The sequence below is a fragment of the Pristiophorus japonicus genome, chromosome 13 (assembly GCF_044704955.1).
Source record: "Pristiophorus japonicus isolate sPriJap1 chromosome 13, sPriJap1.hap1, whole genome shotgun sequence".
In the NCBI taxonomy this organism is placed as follows: Eukaryota; Metazoa; Chordata; class Chondrichthyes; family Pristiophoridae; genus Pristiophorus; species Pristiophorus japonicus.
The window spans coordinates 67,046,373-67,066,314 of NC_091989.1; the positions used below are offsets into that span (position 1 = coordinate 67,046,373).

General features: G+C 48.0%; 1 protein-coding gene and 1 non-coding gene across 4 annotated transcripts in view; both read right to left on the reverse strand.

The window, feature by feature from the left end:
- The window catches only part of LOC139278615 (ATP-binding cassette sub-family C member 9-like), a 250,863-nt gene that overhangs the window by 129,086 nt on the left and 101,835 nt on the right, over positions 1–19,942 (reverse strand). For all 3 annotated transcript variants that reach the window (XM_070897599.1, XM_070897597.1, XM_070897598.1), the window contains exons 10-13: positions 17,975–18,109; positions 15,900–16,062; positions 14,595–14,635; positions 9,166–9,308 (exon numbers count right to left, since the gene is read on the reverse strand). In XM_070897599.1, the coding sequence (XP_070753700.1) occupies positions 9,166–9,308; positions 14,595–14,635; positions 15,900–16,062; positions 17,975–18,109 (482 nt within the window). The remainder of the gene's footprint in view (positions 1–9,165; positions 9,309–14,594; positions 14,636–15,899; positions 16,063–17,974; positions 18,110–19,942) is intronic.
- Positions 9,612–9,808, reverse strand: LOC139279141 (U2 spliceosomal RNA). The gene has a single exon (XR_011596408.1). It is a non-coding gene; the product is annotated as a U2 spliceosomal RNA (small nuclear RNA).

Sequence of the window (19,942 nt, forward strand, 5' to 3'; positions counted from 1 at the left end):
TGCAATGCCAATCAACCTCTCTAGCGGAACAATTTAATCTGTCGCAGAGATTTTAAAAAACTTAAAATTTAAAATGTTTTCTTTTTTCTTACTCTTCTTTACTATCTCTTTTTTCTTTCTCTCGCTCTCTTAATCCAATCTTTTTTCCCCTCTATTTCTCTTCCTGTACCTGATTTGATTCTAATCCACCCTCCTTCTCCGTTTCTTTCTCAATCCATAAATCTCATTGGTTAAGGAGATATACGGGTTGGTCCCAGAGGCCTCATTGCCCCCGTTATCAGCTCGCACTTGCAGCAAGTTATGGCGCAATTTATATTCGAGCTGAAGGGTGCAGGAAAAAATCTAATTAATGACCCACGCCACAAGATGCCCCGCTCTAGCAAGATTTAGCCAATTATTTGAGTGAGGAAAAGCCTCTGTGGCTGCTCCACTCAGGCCCAAGTCAAAATGGCTGCCGGGGCCCAAAGCCATTGAATCGTACAGTACAGAAGGAGGCCATTCGGCCCATCGTGCCTGTGTCGGCTCTTTGAACAAGTTATCCAATTTAGTCGCCTACCCAGCTTTATCCCCATAACCATGCAAATTAGTCCTCTTCAAGTACATGTCCAATTGCCTTTTGCCTTATGGAATCTGCCTCCACTCCCCTTTCAGGTAGTGCATTCCAGAGCTTAACAACCCTCTGTGTGAACATTTTTTTAAATCTTCCCACTAGTTCTTTTGCCAATTATTTTAAATCTATGACCTCTGATTATTGTAATATAGGCACCTGGTCACAGGTTTGTAAAGCTGTTGCATTGTGAGTGGCTTAGCCAGTCACATGATGTTCACAAGACTCAATAAAACCCCAGTCAGTTGGGTCTAGGTCATCCGCGATGAGGTATGCAGTTGTGAGCCTAGTGGATGAACTGGTAATGTGTAGTGTGATTGTTAAACATAGAAAATAGGAAACATAGAAAATAGGTGCAGGAGTCGGCCATTCGGCCCTTCGAGTCTGCACCGCCATTCAATGAGTTCATGGCTAAACTTGCAACTTCAGTATCCCATTCCTGCTTTCTCACCATACCCCTTGATCCCCCTAATAGTAAGGACTCTGCCCGGGCGCTTCCGACCAGAAGCGGGAGCCCCTCAGGCTTTGTTAATAAACCAATTAGTTCTTAATAGCAATGTGTTGCTATGAATTCTTAAGCTAAGAACCCATGAAACAAATGCATTACAGTTGCCAACCAACTTGCCAGAGGAAAGTTTCTCCCCACTTGCTCTATCAAACTCTCTCAATTTTGAATACCTCTATCAGATTTCCCCTTAACCTTCTCTGCTCTAAGGATAACAATCCCAGCTTCGTCATCATCACAAACTCAGAAACCTGATTGCAGCAAAAAACCAAATCATAGTTTTCTCTGGTAAAGCAGCCCATCAGATATAAGAAATAGTAGGTGAGTGAGTGGGTAACTAGAGGACACACATTTAAGATCATCACCAAAAGTAGAAAGGGAAAGGATAAGAGATGGAATGCCTTGTGAAAAAGTGGTGGAGGCAGAATCTACAATTGCTGTTAAAATGGAAGTAAGAGATAATGAAAAGGCTTTCAAACAAGGGCAGTGGACTGGGGCGAAGTGATAACTCTTTCAAATAGCCAGTGCAGGCACGAAGGGCTGAATGGACCATTTACTATGCTGTAAAATTCTATGATTTATTTCAGAAAACTGCATCTTTGTTCTTTGTTCTTTAATCTCTCTTCGTTCCCTCTCTCCTTTCTTATCACCCTTTAATGTTGACAATTCCTGCTCTTCATCAGGAACTATCCTACACAGGGCTTACAGAGCAGCATTTATTTCTAGTAAGCTGCCCACATGCCCCTTGGCTATCCCTCTTCAGGGTTCGAGAACAATTTGCCCGCACTACATAAAAAACTGCAGCTCAGAATTGTGGAATAAGTCCCTTGGCAAGGACATTAAAGCAGACACTACAGATGGTTTCAAAAGGGATTTGGGGACAGAGAAAGGATTGAGAGATACAGTGAGAAGGTGGTTAAGTGAAGTTGATTTATAAAAATGGCCAGGTTTGTTTGGATCTAACAGCCTTTTCCTTTTACAAAGCATTTATATGTTCCTACGTTTTTAGAAAAGCTGCCAAGACAACTGATACTGGCCTTAGTGCAGAGGAGTGCAATTAGACTATGTGCAAAATTGTAAATCTTTATTACTGCTCATGCGGCTAAATACGTGGAAGAAACATGATGGATTCAAATTCTTTGGAATTCGCCCAATTCCAACTTTCAGTCAAAAGGATTTTAAGTAAGCTCTTTGGTTTAAGTGTTAAATAAAAATAGAATGGGTACATTTTCCCAGCCAGAAATGTCTCAGGCACCTCAATGATTTTAATGAGTATTTAGAGATTATGATGCCTGGGAATAGGGCACGAGAAGTTTAGAGTGAAGGCAGGATATCTTGCAGACTGCAAAGAAGAACAGGGAAAGTGGAAAGAGGAGGACGGTGGGATATACCTGCACGGATGGTGGCAAGATTCTTTCCCCGGGCTTTTCCCAACTTCTTTCACCTTCATCCTTGAAGAATGAGGACTCAAGTCACCACAGTACATTGGCAGGTCTCCAGAAGACTATATAAGCCATCTTGTGTAGATCCTTTCAACATGCCGAAGGCAGGTGGTCATCGTATAACAGATGGAGAAACTTTGAAGCTTGAGATTTCTATTTTCACCAGAGCCTGATCCTGTTCTCATCTAATGCCCATACACTTTCTAGCAGCGTCACTCCACAGCATTCAGGAACAACTCTGGCAGATCAATGTTTCCCTCTCTATCCCAGTGACATTGAGGTCAGTTACTCCACCTCCATTGTTGTTGCAACTGTAATCAGCTAATTCAGTATCGATCAGGTATCAAAGCTGAGCTATTTCTCGTTTTGTGTGGCTCATTCGCCGAGTAAGTCGGGGACACGGTGTCAGCTGTGGCTCAGTGAGTAGCATTCTTGTCTTGAAGTCAGAAGGTTGTGGGTTCAAATTCCACCCAAGAGACTTGAGCAAAAAATCTAGGCTGACACTCCATTGCTGGACTGAGGACGTCCTGCACTGTCAGATAAAATGTCAAACCGAAGCCCCACCTGCCCTCTCAGGTGGACATAAAAGATCTCGTGGCACCATTTTGAAGAAGAGCAGCAGGGCTCCACTGGTGCCTTGGCCAATATTTATTCCTCAACCAACATCACTAAAACATATTTATCTCATTGAGATAATGTCATTATCTCACTGCTGTTTATGGGACCTTGCTTCGAGCAAATTGGTTGTTACGTTTCCTACATTACAACAGTGCCTGCATTTCTAAAGTACTTCATTTGTTGTAAAGCACTTTGGGAAGTCCTGATATCATAAAAGATATTTTATTTTACCATTTTTGTTTATTCGTAGATGGGGTGTGGGCGTTGCTGGTAAGGCCAACACGTATTGCCCATCACTAATTGCCCTTGAGAAGGTAGTGAGCTGCCTTTTGAACTGCTGCAGTCCTTGTGGTGAGGTTCCTCCCATAGTGCTGTTACGGAGGGAGTTCCAGGATTTTGACCCAGCACAATGAAGGAATGGTGATATACTTCCAAGTCAGGATGGTGTGTAACTTGGAGGGGAACTTGCAGGTGGTGGTGTTCACATGCGCCTGCTGCCCTTGTCCTTCTAGGTGGTAGAGGTCGCGGGTTTGGGAGGTGCTGCTGAAGAAGCCTTGGCGAGTTGCTGCAGTGCATCATGTAGATGGTACACACTGCAGCCACGGTGCGCCGGAGGTGGAGGGAGTGAATGTTTAAAGTGGTGGATGACATGCCAATCAAGCAGGATGCTTTGTCCTGAATGGTGTCGAGCTTCTTGTGTGTTGTTGGAGCTGCACTCATCCAGGCAAGTGGAGAATATTCCATCACACTCCTGACTTGTGCTTTGTAGATGATGGCAAGGCTTTGGATGAGACACTTGCTGCAGAATACCCAGCCTCTGACCTGTTCTTGTTGCCACAGTATTTATGTGGCTGGTCCAGTTAAGTTTCTGGTCAATGGTGAGCCCAGGATGTTGATGGTGGGAGATTCGGCAATGGTAATCCCATTGAATATCAAGGGGCAGTGGTTAGACTCTCACTTGTTGGAGATAGTCATTGCCTGGCACTTGTGTGGCGCGAATGTTACTTGCCACTTATCAGCCTAAGCCTGAATGCCGTCCAGGTTTTGCTGTATGCGGGCACGGACTGCTTCATTATCTGAGGAGTTGCGAATTGCAACTGAACGCTGTGCAATCATCAGCGAACATCCCCACTTCTGATCTTATGATGGAGGGAAGATCATTGATGAGGCAGCTGAAAATATGTTGCTGGATTTTGAGGTCACTATCAACCTTGCTGATATTGTGTATAAATAACTTTTTAAAACAGCAGATCACCCAACTGACAAATTAGGGAACAATGCAGAATGGAACTCCTGAAACCATCATGTAAATGGTCTCCTGTCCACACAAGACCCTCAGAATACATTAAAAATCCATCCTGCAAGAATCTGTGGTCAACTGATTGAATGACCCATTTTCGCCTCACTGTGGCAGAAAATGGGCAGCGCCCTGTGCCGTGGTCGATGTCAGCGCCAGCCTTGCGAGTCGCGAACCGGGCCGTACTTCGCTGGCGGGGCGAGAGTTAAAGGGGAGGTGTGCAGTGCCATTTAAAAATTTCGGTCGACTTACCGGCCAGGCCTCGGTGCGGTTATCCACTTCGGTGGCCCCTCAAAACCCCTGCAGAGTTCGGTGCGCGCCATCCTCTTTAACGGAATGGCCCTGCATTCAGACCAGCGCTATGCGGAGGGGCTACATGGTGTTCTGAGTTGCGTGCAAGCACTTGGCACCCCTCAGCCAGCCCCGAGAGGAAGTGAAGAGCCCGACATTGCGTTCCACTTCCTCTCAGGGCCGGTGACCCCAGTTTAGGTCGCGGGGCGGGACGTCTGCGCCAGGTGCAGGAAGTCCCGTCGCGCGAGGTTTCCCGCCCCCAAATGGAGCGCTCCGGAATTTCGACCCCAAGAGGTTTTTGTTTTATTTGAAGAAAACGATGTGGTCAAACACACAGCTAATCAACTTTATTTGACTGGAGCAAATCCAAGAAATACAGCCAACTATTGAAATAAATTCAGAGTTTCAAACAACCTATGATAAAGTGACTTTTTGTTCTCTAGCGTAGCAGTGATAGTAACATTTTATACAGATTGCTATCTAACTTCGTTTCAGTTTAAAACTGCTTGCTTGCTCCGTGCCCCTGTCAATGGATTCTATGTTGTCCAGGCTGGGATTCAATTTTGAGGCCCCTGGATGATCCCTACTTTACTGTATATTTATTTGGGGTGTAGAACATCTAAACCGACGGAGCCTCGCATTGTTGCACTTGTAGTTTTGTTCTTGCATTGTTTACAAGCGTCAAAATGTTTATTTTTCCCTATGTGTTGTCATCGCACTCCAGCACAAGGAATAATCCTTCCTCCTTATCCTACCCTGTGCAATGTATTCCTCGCAAGCTTTCTCAACTGGTCTGCCATATCCTCATCAAGCTCTCTATTTACAAAAAAATCACCTCTTGCCAACAAACTACTTCAAAACATATGTCAAATGAAAATCTACTTGTCCAAGGTGAATTCAATTCTACCACTACTTAGCCAAGTATGTAAACATTCTATGTACCAATTTTTTGAAATGGAAAATGTTGAGAAGCTTCTAAACTGCTCAAACAAATATAAGTGTTCCATGATATTTATGCAATCATCAAAGCAAGGAACTTCTTAAAGAGCTTAAGAGGTATCAACTGGCTTGTGAAGAAGTTGAAGTTTCTGAGCACTTGATGGGATGTCATGGCTCCAAAAGCTTTGCAATCTTCTCCTTTTCAGAATCCAAAGTTCTGCTGTTATTCAAAGAGCACAACATTGGCAGTAGCCAAGTCAAGATGTGTTCCACTACTCACTTCTCTGATCACAGCTGCACACATTATAGTGAATTTCTTTATCAATGAGTTAGTTGTGTTCAATCAGAGAAAACAAACAGTAATCTGGCTCAGTTACATTCACGTTAAGACTTGTAGAGGCCGAAATTCAGGTGGGCCAGAAAGCTGGCGCACCGATGAGCTTTTAAGCTGTTACTCACTGCTGGGACTCCTGGTGCGGTGAGTAGATCCATTTTCAGGACTTTGAAGTCCTACAGGAAATGGATCATAATGGGGGCGGGCCTTCGACTCAAAGCCAGGCTGACTGGCTGAAAATGGGTTGGTTGGGCCGTCCACCGCTGTCAAATCAATGCGGTGATGTCACAGCGCGTGTGCGTCACCACGCACTCTCCGCTCCATTAAAGGGGAGAGATTTGATCGTTTTTTAAGTTTGGCCACTGGGCAACCAGGGAGGGTTTCGGCCAGGCCAGCGGCTGGCACCAAGAGGGGGTGCCAGGCTGCCCGTTGGCGGACCAGCCGAACCTGGGGGCAGTATTTTGCCGGCCGATCGGTAAGCCGGCTGGCAAAAATGTTTGCATGCAGCTGCGGCAGTGGGCCCTTCCCTTTAAGGGCAGCTGTGCTGTCGGGCCACACTCAGTGTGGAGATGGTGCACCGGCAGAAAAACTTGTCGGGGGCACCGTACAGCGATGACTCGACGGATCGAGGTGAAAATGGATAGGTAAGTATTTATTTTATTTTAATTTGGCGGTGCATCTGCTTGGGCGGGATGGGCTCCAGGCCAAAAAATCCGCAAGCTGAATTTAGGTCAGGTCGGGCTGTTGACCCCCGAGCAGCAGCCATTTGATTTATAGGAATGGCCGCCGCAAACGGGCACTAACGGGTCTCTTTGAGACCCTGGATTTGCTTCATGGGTTCTTTGTTTAAGAATTTATAGCAACACTTTGCTACTAAGAACTAGTTGGTTTATTAGCAAAAGGTTTAACAATCACACTACACATTACCAGTTCATCCACCAGGCTCACAACCACCTGCCTCATCGTGGATCCCCGAACCCAACTGGCTGGAGTTTTATTGAGTCTTGTGAGCATCACGTGACTGGCTAAGTCACTCACAATTCAGCAGCTCTACAAACCTGTGAGCATGTTCACAGATACACACACAGTACACGACTTGCATATATCTCAACTCCTGCAGAAGAGCAGAAACCAGGACTGTGATGTATCTCAGGTGACTGCTATCCGACTTGAAGCAAAGATTAAACCAAAATAGGGTATGAAGTAAGAAATGACATTTTAAAATGTTTTCTGACTGAATATAAAATAACTTAGCAGGAAAAAAAATCCTGCAGCTGGTCAACTGAATTGACAAGTCCATAGTACAGTACGCCAGAACATTCATTCTCACACTGCAAAGATTTTTGGAAGGACTATAAATATAGACAAGAATGATGAGTATGTTTTTGTTTGCTTCTCCTGACTAGAATTTCTTGCCTTCACACATCTTGCACCCTCTCTCCATCAAATACAGAGAAATACCCTTTTACAAACCTTCAGAGACTCCGGATTGGAAAAATTGACACCTAGGTATTTACTGACAAACCAACCAGAGGAGTTCATAAATAACTTGTGACGAGCAATCTGTCTCAGGTCTGGTTTGCAGTTTGGACCGTTTACCGATGTTCATGCATCTACAAAAGGCATTGAGCAGTGCGGATACAGGGTGGTACAAAATTACCACCTGCCCGTTTTGGTGGTTTTTACCACAGCTGCAGTTCAGGTTGACTCTTCCGCGAAATTCCGCTCTTTGGGTTTATTTTGTTTTGATCCGGAAGTCGGTTATAATGGGGGGCAGTGACTACACCCGAGTGGCAAAAACACGGCAGTGACAGCAACTGAGGGGCGGAAGTTGGGGGTCACCACCGGGATTACGTCATCGCGGTACCGCGTCACCACGGCTCTCCCCTTCACTTAAAGGGGAGAGCCTCCGCGCTTATAAAACTTTGGCCCACTGGGCCACCAGGGAGGGTTTCGGCCGGGCCAGCGGCCTGGCACCCAAGAGGAGGTGCCAGGCTGCCTGTTGGCGGCCCGGCCGAACCCGTGGGCTTAATTGTCGGGCCGACCCGGCAGTCGGCCGACAAAAATAAACATGGCAGCAGCGCGCCTTCCCCTTTAAGGGAAGCTGCACCACTGCTGTAGAAGGCCACAGCCTCACTGGACCACCGGTTGAAAGTTTGTTTTGGCACTGGCGGGCGGGCTGAAGATTTTCCGAGGGAAATGTCGCCATCGGGGGTAGATCGACGGTGATGACGTGCATACCGTGGATCGGCAGCAGTGGAGCGGTCGGGGGGGATCGCGGCACCACCAGGAAAACTCGGGAGGGCAATTGGACGAGCAGCGGCCATTCCACCAAAGTCGGTGGCCATTTCACTTCGCAACGTGGCTGCCGATTTGTGGTGGTAACAGGTCGTAAGGAAAGGGGCAATTTCGGCCCCAGGCATCTATTGGGAGTCTCATAGATTGGTGGAAACAGGCTGTACTCTACAGTGGAGTAAGAAGGTGAAATTCAAAGAAATGTAGTAACAAGAGCCTCTTAAATACGGAGAACAAAACTCCAACAAAACTTTTGAATGTGAGCACTGAAACCTCACATTCAGAGATCAATTGACAACAAGAACAACTTGCATTTATATAGCACCTTTAACATAATAAAACGTCCCAAGGCACTTCACAGAACATCAAACAGAATGTGACACCAAGCCACAAAAGGAGATATTAGGACAGGTGACCAAAAGTTTGGTCAATGAGGTAGGTTTTAAAGAGAGTCTTAAAGGAGTTGAGAGAGGTAACGAGGCGATGTGATTCATGGAGGAAATTCCAGAGCTTAGGGCCTAGGCAGCTGAAGGCATGGCCACCAATGGTGGCAACCAGAAGACAAAATATACAGCAGGTAGGGTTAGCTGCACTAATAAACAAAAGCAATGTGGATAGCATTTTGAGATATAATTCAAAATAAATAAATGCAAGTTTCATTATTTTTATATCATCCAAGCATTGCTGGAGGTAAGCCAGTGACCTTCTAAGTAAACCCTTGAAGATTACATGATATTGGAGATGGACATCAGTTGAGAGGTCTGTTGGTCTAGAATACCTTCCAAGCTGGAAAAAAACAGGAACCACAGTATTGAAAAGTATAAATGATAACAATACCTGAACAGGGCTTTAACCGTGAATCTGACCACAGTGGAGAGTAGAAATAGTGGGGTCACCAAGATGTTGAACAGAGACAGCGAAGCAAAGGCCACAGCAGAGGACAGTACCGATGATTCTTTGTTGGTATACACCAGAAATGTCTGTTGGCAGGAGGAATAAATCTTGATTATCGATCATATCAAAGATAATTAGACTGGATTTTCGTGTCTTTTGCTCCTCTGTTTCCGTCCCGGAGGGGCGATAAATGCTGTCTTTGGGCGTTTAAAAAAAAAATTTTTAATTTTTTTTTTTTAATTTTTCGTAGCCAATCTTTCCAATTCTTTGTCAGATCACAAACGCCAGAGGTCACCTTGCACACATCAAGGATCACCCTGCGCTAATGCTCTTAGCCAAAAGGCCTAGAGCCCAAGCACCGTTCCTGGAAGTACTGCAATACCAGGTTCGTGCCATGGAGGTGGATGGGTCAGCAACCCCACACACCTCCGTGGAGGTGGATGGGTCAAGCCACCCCACCCACCTCCTATTTCCAAAAAGCATAGGAGAACCACCTTCCTGATCCAGGGAGAACCACGTTGGGGTCATGGTTACTCCCCTGTCAGGTCAGTTACGCATGATCTTAGCCAAAAGGCCGAGAAGCGATTCTTTGGGCGTTATGCCGGGCGTCCAGAATTTAACGCCCGGTCGGTAAATTAGGCTCCTGATTTGTGGCAGCGCAAATACTTACCGCCCATCCCTCCAGTTTGACTGAGATCATGACGCCAATCGTCACACGACACTGTGTTAGCGCCCCAGATGGAAAATTTGGCTCTTATGCCTCATTTAACTTCAGTCCCAGAAAATGTCTGAAAAAATCAGCAATCCCAGGGTGCAGTAGGCGGTATTGTCAGTGTATTTAAATGGAGGGAGGAGGATCCTACATCGCAGGTCACTGACTGCAACGGTTGCACACAGCACGCTACATCAGACTCCGACTTGCACACAGCACTTTTATCTGCCATTACAGTGGCCTTACAAGGTCAGTGAGAGAATTTAATGGGGGAATTACTAGTTCGCCAGCCTATCATGCTAGTTGCTATTGGCAGGGGGCATCAAGCTAGAAGAAGAGCTGCTGGCCATGTCAGGCCACTTATGAGGAGAGGCCGAAGACATCTGGACCTTACCCCCCACGGGTTTACAGGGAGCATTGCTCATACCTGCAGCTCTCTGAGGAGTAGTGTGTGAGAAGGCTGCCCTTCCGAAAGGAAGTGCTGACAGAGCTATGCCATCTCCTACAGGCAGACCTACAGCCTACCAGCGACAACAGAACCGTGCTGCCCATTGCAGTGAAGGTGACTGTGGCGCTGGCCTTCTATGCCTCCGGCTCCTTCCAGGCAGCAGCAGGGGACATATGCAACATCTCTCAACACGCTGCACATCGCTGCATTCGGGGCATCACAAAGGCTTTGTACGCCCACAGAATGAAGCATAAAGTTCCCAACGAGCAGGGATAGCCAGAATGAGCGGGCATGTGGGCTTGGCAGAACTGTAGGCTTCCCGAGGGTTCAAGGAGCCATTGACTGCACACAGCCTTGCGAGCAGCATTACATAACACAGAGGTATTCAGAAACCGAAAGGGATACCACTCCCTAAACATACAGCTGGTGTGTAACCACACTCAGTGCATTCTCGCAGTGAATGGCCGCTATCCAGGGAGCGCATATGATGCTTTCATCTTGTGTAAGAGCAGTGTCTCACGAATGTCTCAGCGACAAAGGCTGGCTGATCGGGGACAAAGGTTATGGCTAGGCACCTGGCTCATGACCCCTCTCCACAACCCCATTACAGAGGCTGAGCGGCGCTACAATGGCAGCCATGTAGCCACCCGCAACATCATTGAACAGAAAATTGGGTGTTCAAGCAGCGCTTCCGATGCCTGAACCGCTCTGGAGGCAGCCTTCAATACTCCCCTCAACAGGTCTCTGAATTCACTGTGCTGTGCTGCATGCTAAACAACATGGCCATCATGAGGGGCCAGGCATGATACAAAATGACACCAATGACAAAGGGAGAAAGTGACACGTTTATGAAAAAAATTTACAAATAATCAACCCACAACAAAACCAACCCGCACAATAAACCATCACAGCCAAACGATACAATAAACAACATTCTGCTGCAAGTAACTTAACGAGTGCATTATTAAAAAACAACTATTTACAGGCATTCTCATAATCTTGCAAGGCATCTGCAGAATGCTGTACCACCCCTTAATGGGACTTAGCCTGAGATTTCCTCCCCCCCTTTCCTTCATCCTCCCCCCACGCCTGTTGTTCCTCCTCAATGAGGCCTCAGTGCCTACAGCAAGGCTGCTTGAAGGCTGCTGTGTTGGGGGGGGGGGCAGACATTGCAGATGGCATATGATGGCGCCCTGGACCAGCTCTTCGCTCGGAAGGCCCGGCTGCGGACTGCTGCACATCATTATTGGTGGAAGTAGTCACTGGTGGCTTGGGTGTGTACGGTGTATGGTGCATGGTTGGAGAGTCAGCGGTAGGAGCCAGAATGCTGTCATCCTGAGGAAGGACAGCACCTTCCATTTCCTGGGAGCCACTGAGACTCCAACGGGGCTGGGCCTCAGCATCCGGAGTACAATGTGTCTCCACAACTTGCTGGCCTGCTTCAGCACCGTCCCTTCCCCGTTGGACAGTGGGGAAGACATCACCATCACATCACCAAGCTGCAGCGTAGCTTGTGCCTGTGATTCAATCGATGCTGCAACGTGATCAGTGGCACGCGCCACACACTCTGGAATGCCACTTCACTGCTCGAGGCCACCTGCCTCTTTGAATGTGCACTGATGGCCTCGTTTGGAGTCCTGAGTTGCACCGACAATGCATGACGCTGCTCCACAACAGTCGCAGAAAGTTTGTTGATATTCTCAGGGATCCGACCCAATGCATCAATAAGCTCGTGGTGCATGCCTGTGTTTTCCCTGGACATTTCCACCAAGTCCAGTTCCAAGTCTGCCTGCTGTTGAGCAGACCTACTTTGCCGACTCACTCGCTGGAGAGCTGGCCTCCGAGATTCCCCTCTCGCACTGGGGCCAGGAGCCTCTAATGACTCAAAGCCAGTAAAATTGGGCGTGTCCCCAGAAGTGCTTTATTGTAACGGGCCAACTGGTGGGCTCTGTGGCTCAGGCATTACAGTCTCCTCGCACGCCTCATCATCTCCCCCATGGCCAGATGTCGATGGCTCCCTGGGCGCCTGTCGCGAGTGTGGCTGTTCTTCTGCAAGCAGAAAACAACAGACGTGTGCTTAACAGCAGGGTAGGGGGCGGAGTGATAGCAGGAAGGCGGCATTGCACATGTAATGTGAAGGCCCCACGCCACTTCAGAAGACGTCTCAATGAAGTCACATCAGTCGCGCAATCCATTTACATACTCTCACTACTCGAAGGGGCTCAGCATCGCCCCCGGCAACTGCCCCGAGCTGGTGCGCCAATGAGGGCAGACACCCGTTCCTCCACATCTGTTAAATCGAGGAGCGAGGCAGACCCCCGCCTGTCCGATGCTGTTCACTTTTGTTGTGTGAGAGCTTCGCCTGCAATGGGAAAGTAGGGAGGGTTCAGAAAGGGTAGACCTCCTGTTGTGCCACATATGCCCACATAGTTCAATAGTTGAGACTGTGTGAATGTGCAAATGTCTTCCCTTCAATCTGTTGCATGAGCTTTGTGAGCGATTGGTGGGACGTGAGAGGGATGTAGCATAGGGGCTGCAGGTGATCTTTATGAAACCCATATAATCAGTGGGAGTGTATTGGGAGGAAGACTGTCAATAAATAGGGAACAAGAGGGTATGTGCATCCTTAATTAACAAGCAATGGCTGGAGAAGTCAGACATCAGCTTTCTGATGCATTGTGAAACCCACACCACAGGCTGCCAGACTTTGAGAATGGGCAGATACATGAAAGAGACTTCACAGTGTCTGACATTCATGTTGGAAGGATAGCAGGCATACAAAAATGTGAAGGATACTCACCCTGACGATCCTAGTAAAGTCGTTGAACTTTTTGCGGCATTGGGTGCCAGTCCTGGAAACCAGACTACCACAGACACCTCCTGGGCAATTTCACGCCATATCATTTTGAAAATAGTTGGCAGTGGTCTCCCTTCCCCAACCAGATGGAGCGATGCCCACCTCCTCACCACTGCATGAACTAAGGCCTCAGCAGCCTCCATTGAGAAACGCTTGGCAGGCTGCCTGCCCTCTTGCTGTTCCATCTCTGCGGAATTCGGGCGGATCATCTGCGCATACGCACAGAAAGCCGGCCCTCCCTGAAATAACGTCTGCGCACGGGAAAACAAAAAAGCGACTGCGCACGCGCAAAATTGCCGCCTCTTCTAGCACTGCGAGTTTTGACTTGGGCGCAAAAAGTTCGTTGTGTAATGCCTGATTTAACGCCCCTGAATATGGATCCTCATCTTTTGCTGAAATTTCCAGTTAAGGGCGTGAACTTTTTTCAGGCGGTATCGGGATTAACACACCGAAATCGGGAAAGCTACCACACCACCTCACATTAAATCAGCGCACAATGATCTCATTCTCCAAAGAAAATAATTTTGTTTACACTTCTGCACTGTTGACCAATCGACAGATGAGCAGCTTGATTTTAAATAGGGCTAACAGCTATTCTAAAATGTAAACTTCCTGCGCACCAGCGTTTAGAAGGCAGCATGGCAAAACTCTCACGGCAAGACACGGGCAGATTTTCGGCCTCCTCTCTGCTCCGCTTTTCTCCCCGGAGCGGTGGCAATGGCGGTGGTGAGGTGTTTTGGCCGGCCAGTCAGCCTCCAGCACCCCGCAGCGATCCTCGGGGACAGTTTAGCAGCGATGCTGAGCAGCACCGCCTGGAAAAGTTGTGCCCGGTGTGCAACGCCCCTGGTTGTGACACCGGTGCCAGTTTGGACTATTGCCCGACCCATATGCCCTAAAGCGCACCTTTCACTGACCAACCTGGGAGATCAGGGCGGTCCAACGATGCCAACAGCGGAGAAGTAGGTAATGGACTCCTAAGGCAAGTGTGATTGTTTTTTCTTCTAATTTTTTTGACGATTTGTGTTGTGGTGCCAAATGTTTTTGTGGGTTTTTTAAAAAGTTTTTTTCCCCGTCCCACCAGGCGTCTCTCGGAGCGCTCCCGACCCGGCTCTTTAGCTCGGGATTTTCCCATCCTAACACCCCAGAGAGGTGTTCCCTTAGCGCTGCGCCCCCTGACTCAGGGCCCAGCTGCCCAAACTTACCCACTGAGGTGCAAACTTCCCGGGTGCTAACTTTACCACCCTGCCGCCATTATCGCCCCGGAAACATCAAAGCCGAAAATCCTGCCCTTAATCTAGTTCAGTAAACAGGGAGAGGGAGCTGCTCGACTCGGTTTTGATTAAATGCTTTCTTACCGCCAATACTGCTGCTATCGGGATCGCTGCATTCATAAACACTGGAAAAATAAAGAGCACAAAACAGTGTGAAAGGATACCAAGGGGCAATCAGAATTATCACTATAACTTATACATTATGGGGCAGAATTTCCTCTTCTGGGTGAGAAGATTCCCACCTCCCGGGATTTCCCAGAAAAATGACAGTGATACGATTACAGATTTGCCCAAATATGGGTGGGCATATTAAATTAAAAAAAAGAAAAGACTTGTATTTATATGTTGCTTTTCCTGATCTCAGGATCTTCCAAAGCGCTTTACAGCCAATGAAGCCCACTTTTGAGTGGGACTTGAACCCACAACCTTCGGGCTCAGAGGTCAGAGTGCTGCCCACTGAACCATGGTTGATACCTACTTAAAATCAAATGCAAATGGCAGGGCGTACATCACATTTCTAATTAATTGCAGACCAGTAACATTGGCACAAGGAATGCCGGAGTTTTCCTGCTTTCCAGTGTCACTGTTATAATATAGGAAACGCACACAGCAAGATCTCACAAACAGCAATGAGATAAAAGACAAAATAATCTACTTTAGATGTTGGTTGAGGGATAAATGCTCACCAACTCCCCTGCACTTCTTCAAAATAGTGCCGTGGGATCTTTTAAGTCCAGCTGAGGGGGCAGAAGATTTAAAGTCTCGCCCGTAAGGCGGCACCTCCGATAGTGCAGCACTCCCTCAGTGCTGCACTGAAAGTATTAGCTTAGATTTTGTGTTCAAGTCCCTGGAGTGGGACTTGAACCCACAACCTTCAGGCTCAGAGGTCAGAGTGCTGTCCACTGAACCATGGTTGATACCTACTTAAAATCAAACGCAAATGACAGGGCGTACATCACATTTCTAATTAATTGCAGACCAGTAACATTGGCACAAGGAATGCCGGAGTTTTCCTGCTTTCCAGTGTTGCTTTGTGGTACCAGGGTGGGGTGAGGGGGGAGGATCCAATTATAAAGGGGCCAATTTGCCAAGTGCAACTGATGACATCAAATTCCCCCTCACTCCATACAATGCAGATAACAACAACAACTTGCGTTAATTTAGTGCCTTTAATGTAGTTACGTTAACCTAGTAAAGGCAACCAGCCCATCCAAAGTACGGATCCTGGAAATCCACAGTGGGACCACAACCGGTGAGAATCCCGACTTCCCGAAGATTCATCGCCATTGCGGGCAAGAGGAAATCCCCCCCACAAGCTTTATTTTCCATAAATGTGGGAGCTGTGTTCATTATCTCTAAGGCAACAGCCTAATTCTGGTCAATACATACTGGATAAGGACGTGTAAAGTGCAAAGCTCTTCAGACTGGTTAACTCCTGCATCCTAGTTTTTTCCACGTTGTCGCAGAAAATGTGCTCCCAGGCGTAAAGCTTCAACAGTTTGATGCCCTTCAGGATCTCACTGGTAGTCTTCAGTCTTTCTGTGGAGTAGTCCTACGGAAGGAATGGAAGCACAATACAAAAATCATAGTCAGTGCTGAGCTGTAAAACTCTACTGTAACTCTTAACGATAAGTATATTCACTAGAAAATGCAACAATGCATAAAAAGAAAGTTCATTGTAGATGAGAAAATGCTGTTTATCCTCAGTTATAAAAATTCAATCATGGGATGTGGATGTCGCTGGTCAGCATTTATTCCCCATCTCTAGTTGCCCTCGAGAAGGCGGTTTCAGAGGGCAGTTAATTGCAGTGGGTCTGGAGTCACATTTAGAACAGACCAGGTAATGGCGGCAAATTTCCTTCCCTAAAGGACTTTAGTGAACCAGGTGAATTTTTAACGACAATGACATTTTCATGGTCACCATTATTGATACTAGCTTTTTATTCCAGATTTATTTAATTAACTGAATTTATATTCCCCAGCTGCCACAGTGGGATTTGAACTCGTGTCTCTAGATCATTAGTCCAGGCCTCTGGTTATAAGTCCAGTAATAGTACCAGTCTGTAATGGTCAATATAGAGTAGATTTTCTTTGATGCGTTCCCCACAGTGCAGCAAAGCTGAGGTGCACTCCTCTGTGAGGCGAAGCCAGGCCATTGTTTTCACCTTCTAGGCCGTTGGTATGGTCTTGGAGCACTCCAGGCACAGCCCAGGCCCCGAGCTGGGCCTTGCAACTAAAAATCAGGAGGAGTGAGAGTGTGGCAGGTGTTGAGTGTGAGTGGTCTCCAGTTGCCTTGGATCCCCTTGCCACTGGACCAAGACCTTGCTCCGTCAAGCCCGTGTGGTGGCTCGTGTGCGACGGCCACCCCACATTAAAAGAATTCACGCACAGGCAACATCCACCATTTAAAATTAGTTCATCAGTCACCTGAGTACTCATTTTTAGTGTGGAAGCAAATCATCCTCGACCCCGAGGGACTGCCTATGATGCTGATGGGTGTGGCGGGGCAGGAGGTGTGAGTGTGGCAGGCCTCTCAGCTACACTCTGGCCTCTGAGATCGGGGTTGTGTTTTGAGGTTGGGGGTAATTTATAATTGGAGCAGTGTATTGGAGGCCTACAAGGCCTGTACAAATACGTTTCATTCACGTGTAGTATATTGTGACATAATTTGCTTTACTAAACATTCTGTGGGCCAATTTCTTCCTGCATTTTACTACACGTTTGTGTTTTAATGATTGGAGGGGGTAACTGCAGTGCGCTGTTCTGAGGGGGGTGGGTCTTCTGGGAGGGGGCGGGGTTCTAAGGGGTGGGTTCTTCCAGGGGAGGAGGGGGAAGACGGTGGGGGGGGCTTCTGCTGGGAGGGAGTTCTGTGGGGTAGGAGTTTCTACAGGGGTGGGTTTCTGCGGGTGGGGGCTGGCGTTCTGTGGGGGGTGGGGGGGGTGTTCTGCGGGGCCTATGGGGAGGGTGTTCAGCTGAAGAAGGGGGGTTCTGCTGGGGGGGGGGGTTTGAGGGTGTTCTGGGAGGTGTGTTCTGCCGGGGTAGGAAGGGTGGGGTTTCTACGGGGGTGGGTTTATATGGGGGGAGAGCGTGGTTTCTGCAGATGGGGGTTTGCGGAAGGAGGGTTTCTGCACGGGGGTGGCTCTGCGGGAGGGGTGTCTGCGGTGAGGGTTGTGTGTGCAGGGTGGGGGGGGCTTCTGTGCGGGGGGTTGGATTCTGTGGGGGAGGGGTTGAGAAGACCCAGGCTCTAATAATTCTTAATCTGACTCAGATCAGGGCGTTACTGTCCAGCTGCCTGTTCTATACCGCACCTGAGAGTGTTTTAAACTGAAAACTGGGTGCTTGAAATGGAAAGCACATACCTTCCCTCACTTTGAGCACAACCTTTCACCAACCAGTAAAGCAACGCCCGAGATAAATTGTATGTTACATGAGGTTGGGGTTGATTTGCTGTTTTAAACACTTACCAGAGTGCTTTTCTGTGCATCTGCAAGCTTAGTGGCGATGAAGTATTGCAGAGGAGCAAGCAGAGCTATGACTGATGCACCAACCAGTGCACTGATTCCCAGCATGCAACACAATAAGATCACACCCATGATAATCTGTGAACAAGGACAAGGAACTCATGTTACAGGAGAATGATCGTGGGAACAACGTTGGGAGGGAAACAGGGAGGGTTCGCGGAGAGAGTCTGAGCCCAGTGGCAGCATTCCTGCCTCTGAGTCGGCAGGTTATGGGCTGGAGCTCCACAACATACAGCCCCGGTGAGTGGAGATGTGTGTCTCTGAATTCTCCGCTGGCATCCAGCGGATTACTCCCGTCTGATCGGAGTAGAGACTGCAGTTATTCACAGGGCTCCTTGTGAGCTACCCGCTTTCTGCAACGCACTATGGATAATGAACAATCCTATTGAAAGCTTGACTTTTGCAACACACTCTTGACTGGCCTCCCACATTCTACCTTGCATAAACTAGAGGTGATCCAAACCTCGGCAGCTCGTGTCCTAACTCGCACCAAGTCCCACTCAACCATCACCCCTGTGCTCGCTGACCTACATTGGCTCCTGGTTAAGCAATGCCTCGATTTCAAAATTCTCATCCTTATTTTCAAACCCCTCCATGGCCTCACCCCCCGCCCCCATCTCTGTAATCCCCTCCAGCCCCACAACCCGCCACCCCGGGAGATGTCTGCGCTCTTCAAATTCTGCCCCCTTGAGCATCCCTGATTATAATCGTTCAACCATTGGTGGCTGAGCCTTCTGTTGCCTGGGCCCCAAGCTCTGGAACTCCCTGCCAAGTTGTTGTTGTTGTTGTTTTAAAATCACACTAGCCAGTCAATTAAAAAGAAAAGCACAGGGGGATCATTTTCAATCCAGATAGTAAACCCTTTACTCTCCCACGGGTCCATCAAGAGCCTGCCACACTGTCCAGGAGGAAGAGGAAGATGAATCCTCAGAGGAGCCTCCAGTCTCTGAGGGAGCGCCGTCACCAGACATAAGCGCACCCAGCACCAGCGCAGATATTTACTTCTGGGTGCCACACACTATAGAGTAGTGGTGTCACCTGATGTGTCACAAGTCACAAGTGAGCAAGAGCAGATGGTGGAAACAGGGACAGCAGTGGAGACTCCTCGCCGGAGGGCGCAGGATACTCCCAGCTCTGCTCAGCTGCAGGCAGACACTGAGCCCCGGGGGCCATCCAGAAAGAGAACGATCCTGGAGAGGGTTAGTGTTAGGGTTAGGGTTAGGGGGCTTTGACAGGTTTTGTGACCGTGATGTCTGCAAATGTTCAGAGAATGGAGGAGTCCCTCTCCAACATGAGCGCCACCATGTCGCAAGCGATGGCGACTGTAGGCTCCTCCATGGAAAGCAGGTAATGCGCCACTCACAGGAGCACACGGCCTCTATAGACAATAGACAGCTATTTATGGAGAATAGATGGCAGAGGCTCATAGACCTCCTCTCTCGGAGGGATGTCAGCATAGATACAGGTCCTCATGGCCCCACTGATGGGCAGCAAGGTGCTCTCCTTGTACTGAAACCGCAGGGGTAGCACTTCGTAGAAGCACGTGGAAGAGAAAGATGACACAAAAGTAGTTTTGTCCAATGTTTAAGTAAAGTTTCTGTTATTGTGCTGTCAAACAAATAATCTTTATTTTCAACACTTTCTGGTCTTGGACAGATTTGTGTGCACCTTTGCAAGTGGCTTAATGAGTTGTAGTGAATGGTGAGACATAACGTTATCCCCCGCAATGGTGATGAGTGTGAAAGGAATGGCTTGGTCATTGCAGGGATGCTTTATGGTGCTGATGTGGGGTGGTGCCACCCTGATGCATTATGTGGCAGCCAGGGTGCACAGCGTCAAGTGAGATAAATCTGGCCATGGTGAGGCCATCCCTGGTCACCTGGGCAGCAATGTGCTCGGGTGCTGATGCCC